The sequence below is a fragment of the Aplysia californica genome, unplaced genomic scaffold (assembly GCF_000002075.1).
Source record: "Aplysia californica isolate F4 #8 unplaced genomic scaffold, AplCal3.0 scaffold00098, whole genome shotgun sequence".
Taxonomy (NCBI): Eukaryota; Metazoa; Mollusca; class Gastropoda; order Aplysiida; family Aplysiidae; genus Aplysia; species Aplysia californica.
Genome location: NW_004797368.1, coordinates 441,524 through 448,434, shown reverse-complemented (window position 1 = coordinate 448,434; position 6,911 = coordinate 441,524). Strand labels below are relative to the sequence as shown.

Below are 6,911 nucleotides of genomic sequence, written 5' to 3'. Positions count from 1 at the left end.
CGCGCGTACGAACACAAACATACTCCACTGTATACGTGTATACCCGTCCCAAGCTTATGGAATATGTTCTTAAATTTAATGTACATGCAGACGTTCTTTAGATTAACACTAACATATGCGCAGAAAGTCATACTGTCACAACCCAGTCACGATAAACAAAAGAGAAGAAAGAGTACAAACAAACGATCAAGATGCTAACATCAGGTATCTGCAGAAATAAACGATAAATTTTACCTCCGACTTTGTATCCCTCTAATGTTGAAAATGAGACACATAGAAGAAATGCCAGGTATCTCAATTGGGGGACATAACGTAAACAATCTAAGAAAATATGCAGACGACACAGTCCTAACAGCAGAAGATGAAGAACACCAACAGGATCTATTAAATGTCATCGCAAAAGAGAGTGACAACATGGGCATAGGCCTAAACATCAAGACAACTGAAACAATGGTGATAAGCAGAAAAACTCAAACCCAAACCTTCAATATCAAAATCAATGATGCCACCCTCTGGCAAGTACATTTTAAATATTTGGGAACCGTTATATCATCAGATGGGAGTTGTCACACCGAAATTAAAAGCCGCATTTGCCAAGCAAAAACAACCTTCCACAAAATGAAACAGATACAAACATCAATCTGTCACTGGAAACAAGAAAAAGAGTACTGAAAAGTTACATCGAGCCAATTCTATTATACGGGCTCGAGGCATGGACAATCAATAAACAGCTGGAAAGAACAATTGAGAGACACAGTTGTGGTTCATAAGAGTAAGACGCATGCTGAGTATCCCATGAACGGCTAGAAAAACAAAAGAGGAAATCTTGTCAGAAGCAAATTGCGAACTACATCTTATGACGAATATACGAAAGCGATAGGCACAGTTCCTTGAACACACTAAGCGGAAAGAAGCATTGGAGAATATTGTAACAACGGGCAAATTTGATGGAAAGAGACGCAGATGCAGATAGAGGGAAAAGATTCTGGGCAAGTTGACAACATGGCTGTAACAGCATGAACGACAGACACCATCGGTGAAGTGGAGGTCCATAGTCGCCCACGCCAGTCGGCAAGGCACCGGATGATGATGAATGTTAAGAGAGAAAGGGTTCTAGATAGAGGGAGGAAAATGAGAAAATAACCTCCCACCGAGTGTTTTTTAACTTCCCGTTTTACGAGCTCTCATTGGAGACTGATCACCTGATCTTGGAGATATTGATGGAGCACACATTTGAATGAAGTTACTTAAGCACAAGAGTTGTTTTTTTTTCTTGTCGTCGTTGTTAACACATTTATGACAAAGGACATCAAACTTGTAACTACCGGGTGTCTAAAAAAAATAGAAGACCTAGCCTATTTAAAAAGAGAAATAACTAGGTCTCTTAAGACCAAAATAAAACATTACTTTAAAATAAAATTTAATCGGGGGGGGGGGGGGGGGGCACTTTTGCCAATATGACAAAAAATCAGCTGATATGTTCGAAATTGATACTGTCTAATAAACTCAGGGTAGCGTCAGGTGTTGACTTTTTCTTTCCTCACAAGCCCCAACACGCCACTGAAAATTATGAAAATGGCATGTTTCTGAGTCGATTTTCTGGACCTTCTGTTCAACATAGACTTTCGACTGTTCAATTGCTTTCGGGTTATTTCTATAGACTTTGTCTGCCAAAAAAGTACCCCCAAAAGTCAAAGGAAATAATGGAAGGGGCTCACGTCCAAGGAATGCTGCAACCATTTATTTGTAAGCTCCCTGCTAATAAGGCATTCCCCAAAAAATTCGTTCAACCATACAAGTTGGGCTTCTCTTGGCGTGCAGGGTTAGGCCTTATTTTATACTGGAACCAGGCCTCCTCAACAGCATAACATCTTCTCATCCCTAAACGTCTCATAAATTTTCTCATTAAGTTGAGATACCCATCTGATTTAACTGTCGTGGTTTTACCGTTCTCGTCCTAAAACCCGGACGGATCAATCCCACCCAGGTAGCTAAATACTCTTAAGATGTAAAGTTTAGCGATTTGTCCTATTTTGGTTAAAATTTCTAAAACATGAAATTTTTCGAACACGTTGATTGATTTTCTTCATAATTATAATCTTGACGCCCCCTCTCCCAATTGATTTTGTATGTTATTCTCTAGTCATACGTTTAATCTTCGGCTCTTACATGACCTTATTACGTTGCGAGTGCCGTAAAATGCTTACCATTATATATTTTCAGCCAATGTTTTCCGGACAACCTCGTCACAGCCAGTTTCCAGCGTGTGAGTTATATTAATTCATCTCATATCTTCACATTTTTAATGTAAACACATTTCAAATTGTTATCGTAATGAGCTTTTTTCTTTCATCTCAAACTTACATGTCTCCACAAGATTTTTTTTTCTCAAATGTTATCTTAAGCACATTGTAATTTGTGAGACGTCATTTCCTCACTTGCACGTTTCAAAATGTTCCTGCAGGATGTCTTGAATGTCTCCGAAGTGTTTTCACTAAGCATACATCAAAACTTCTACATACGAAGGGGGTTCAACTAGTATTTTGTCTAAATATGAAGGAATAAAGATAGAGCTTTGTATATTGGCACACATACTTTCATTCCTTTACATAGTCACCATGCAGAGTAACACATTTCTATCACACCTCTTTAACCTTCAAAACTTTGGAGAAAAAAAACCCAGAATGGGCCCCTAACCAGTCTTCTGCACAGCTTCAATAGCGTCCTCGTTGTCATCTAAATGACGTTCTTTCAGTGTTTTTTTTTTAAGATTAGGAAACAGAAAAAAGTCTGAAGGGGCTAGATCTGGTGAATAAGCTGGGTTTGGCAGGATTTCAAAGCCGCACTGTTCTGCTGTCTGGACTGTTTGTTGTGCTCTGTGCGCAGAGCTAGGCGTTGTCATGCAATAGGAGGACCCCATTACGGAATTTTCAACTCCTTTTTCTCACCAAATCGGACCGCAATTTTATCAGCGAACATGAATAGTATTCCCCTGTGTCTGTTTTTTTTATTTCCTCGTAGTCAGTCATGATGATACCTTCACAATCCCAGAAACACTACAGCATTATCTTTCAAATTAACGGTGTTACCTTTGCCTTCTTTCGTAGGGGGAGAAGAAGGGGTTTTCCATTGCATGGAGGACATCCATAGTCACCGTGTTTTTAAAGAAATTTGTGTCATTAGACTCAATTCGAGGGCGAGTTTTTCAGGACGCAACCCTCTGTTTCTTTTGCTCACTTGTCAAAAGGCGGGGTGCCCACCGCGCAGACACCTTATTCATGTTAAGATGGTCTTGGAGAATCGTTTCAGTTGACCCTGCACTGATTCCCGTTTCACTTGAGAGTTGTTTAACAGTTATTCGTCAGTCTTGTAAAACCAGTTTCTTCACAATGGATGCATTCTCTTTAGTTACCACAAAGGATGGGCGCCCTTCACGATCTTCATCCATCAAAGACTTGAATCCAGATTGTAATTTTCTTACCCAGTATGTCACAGTATTATAAGGAGGACATTTGTCACCATAAACTTGAATCATTTCCTGAAAAATGTCGGAAGGGGATTTTCCTTGCAAGTGTAAAACTTGATAACTGAGTGATATTCAACAGGCTCCATGGCACAGCTTCAGCAAAGGAATACCAAATGTTTTTTAGCATGGTTTCACTGAACACGCTGACTAGTGTCTCATTATTGTCGGGTTTTCCGAAAATGTGCATGGTGTGTTCCAAAGAAATTGTCAAGTCTAAAAGCTGGCGAAATGTCATAACTCTACCATAATTCCTTCATACTCAGACCAAAAACTTTTCATAAACGTGCATCTCATAATGTCTCAGTGGGTGGTATTGTTTGCTCCTTCTTTTCTATCATACGTGCGGGTGAAGATGTGCGATTAACAGTTAAAAGTATTTCTGTGTTTAATAATGCGGCATGGAGGTGGATGGCCTCTGGGGCATGTACTTGAACAATGCACCACAACCCTGACCCATTAGAGAAGTCAAATGATTACACTAAAAGCATTGTATACGACGCAAACATAACGGGTTTAACTGGATACGAAAAAGACAAGGACAATTTAAGAGAAAAAGAGAAAAAAAAGTGTCCTATGGCACAATGATCATGGCAAAAAAAAGTTGTGCTTGACAGACCACTCATCCTAGGCTTTCAGAATAATAGATACTCTACGAGAGTGCCGGTAACCAGGGGTTTTAGATAATTGCCCCCATGTTTTGGGAGCCCACAAAGTTGTCTGACTACCAGTTCGCAGGCTGTGTTGTGGCCAGGGTAGAAAGTAATGACTATAATCCCAGTGGACCTGTTTGAAAGCTAACCACTAGCTTGGGTACAGAGGGTTTCAGTTTTGCGAGAACAAAAAATGACGGGTTCCAACGTCAGTACCTTTTCGGAGGGGGGGGGTTTAGGATTGGGGGGAGGGGTTGAGTCCTCAGAGTTCCCTTTCTGTGTCGACTTGACCTGATGCACTACTGAGACCACTGGCTCGAGTAGCCCGCTCTGTGCAGACTCTTTGACTCTGGGAGGATCCTCTTAAACCGGTGCTTGTCATCCAAGTGCACTTCTCCATTCTTATACCACTCCTGCTCCTACTTCCGGAAAACATTTTGGTTTATTTGTGTTCAACTCCCTGCCCTCCCCCGCCCCCTTTTTTTTCTTTTATTCCCACACAGCGCGTCACTGAAATTGAAACTAAAACCTTCCTGTACGACAATGATACAAGAAGTAAGTGGCTTCAACCTGTTTGTTTGCTTGCTATTTTTTTCTCTTGTAAAAATGAAAAGGGGTATGGTCATGTGTGTGCTTTTATATGAGGTAGAACGCTTCCTGTGGTCAAAGGAAACACCGGTGCACTGCAAATGACACTGAGAAAAATTAAGTCCAGCTGAGAGAAGGTAAATAGGGCAGACAAGTTCCAGCTTCCACTATCTCCTCACGCTATGTTCTTGTCGGAGGGCGAAAAGGGGATACGACACCGGCCAGCTAGCCAGCCTCCTTTTTTCTGCTGGAGTGTTGTATCCCCCGCTCAGCCTGGATTGGTCCTGACAGGCAGGGTTAGAGCCCACCACCTAAATTATTTAAATTGACGTGTCGATAGGGGAGTAAAACACATACATCATAAAAAGAAAAAAGAAAAAGGGGACACGGGATAATTGGAAGAGCGGTTTACTGAAAACTGCCTGCCTCGTTGGGAAAGGCAGTGAAAATGCCACATGCTTTGTAAGAATGGGAAGAAAGACCATGAACGATAAAGGTAGGTTATTTCAGAATAGCAATCTCAACACGGTTGTGAATGGTGTGGAATTTTTTTTTAATTAAGGAGATGATAACCATTAGGTTTTTGTATCTTCGGTTGGACACACCTTTTAGCTCAATTATCATGCCCAGGCATGTTACGGATGACCCTTGTTCTGATTCAATCTCCTCCTCTTCCCACCCCACCCATTTTCCCCATAACTTCTCTGTGCATAATATACAGATGGCAGTGAGCAACGATATCCTGAAATTTACCTCAGTCTCATAGCCCTCATCCTCCCCCACCCCCTCTTTCCCTTAACCTCCCTGTACATAAGTATGTGTCAGTGGACAACAATATCCTGAAGTTTACCACAGTCTCATAGCCTTCATCCCCCCCTCTTTCACAGGTGTTACAGTGGACAGCCCTTACCTGGTATCGAAGTCCGGCACCAATGTTCTGGGTATTGTTGTCTTCTCCATCGCCCTGGGCTGTGTGATCAACAACTTGGGCCCTCAAGGGGAGCCGCTCAAAGCCTTCTTCGACTCCCTTAACTCCGCCACCATGGTGCTGGTCAAGATTGTTATCTGGTCAGCAGTCTGTTAGCTTGTTTGGCTGTTTTGGTGCTTGTTCAAAAAGATCTGTTTGTTGATTCCGATGTGGCTGCTTGCAAGATTCCGACAAACGCGGTATTGCGTAGTTGTGTTTGCACAAGATTTGCAATCAGCCATTGATTTTTACCTTTTGTATGTTTTTTACCACTTGTACATTTCTTTTTCCGATCTGCCTGGAATTCCTACTTCGTTTCTTTGGTTTTGTTATTTCCGTCTGACTGTCTTAATTTTCTTTGCACTAGATGACTGTTAAGTCGGTGGGCATCTATTTATTCAATAAGTGAATTAATCACTGGTCTAGATTGTGTAGCACATGTGTGTGTATAATTGTTAGTTATTAATTCGTCGTTAGGCTATGACTGTTTCCAAGACTGGAAAAAGTTGTAATCGCTTTTTGCTGTTTATGTTGCTTTTTTAAATTGAGAAATAGAGATCTGATGGTTCCATCTCTCATTCAATGGGCAGAAGAGGGGGAAGAGAAGCGGGGGGAAGGATAGGGATTTATGACTTTAAAAGTCATAGCTGCTGCGACTTTCATCTTGATATCTACAAACAGGTTGATGGGTCGATTCATTCATTGATTCATTCATTCATCTATCATTATAATATAGATATTTCTTGGATTGATTGATTGATTGATGGATAGGTTGATTGATTGATTGATTGATTTGATTGATTGTTTGATTGATTGGTTGGTTGGTTGGTTGATGCAGGTACACACCAATCGGCATCCTCTTCCTGATCGCTGGCAAGTTTGTGGAGACGGAAGACATTGGCAAGGTACTCTCTGATCTGGGTCTGTACATGGCCACTGTGCTTGCCGGGTTGGCTATCCACGGCTTCGTGGTCCTGCCTCTCCTCTTCTTGGTAGCCACCCGCAAAAACCCCTTCAAGTTTGCTTTGAACATGTCCAAGGCGCTCTTTACGGCCTGGGGAACCGCCTCTAGGTGAGAATACATTATCTCTTTCTTCTTTTCTCTCTTTTCTCTTTGTTTCTTTCTCTTTGTTTCTTTCTCTTTGTTTCTCTCTCTCTCTCTCTCTCTCTCTCTCTCTCT

General features: G+C 41.4%; 1 protein-coding gene across 1 annotated transcript in view; it reads left to right on the top strand.

Moving 5' to 3' along the window:
- Positions 1–2,223: 2,223 nt before the first annotated feature.
- Positions 2,224–6,911, top strand: part of LOC101847574 (excitatory amino acid transporter 1) — a gene marked incomplete at its 5' end in the record, with an annotated part of 16,023 nt that continues 11,335 nt past the window's right edge. Inside the window, 4 exon segments of the mRNA XM_013080753.2 lie at positions 2,224–2,266; positions 4,680–4,731; positions 5,652–5,832; positions 6,570–6,803. Of these exon segments, the coding sequence (XP_012936207.1) occupies positions 2,224–2,266; positions 4,680–4,731; positions 5,652–5,832; positions 6,570–6,803 (510 nt within the window).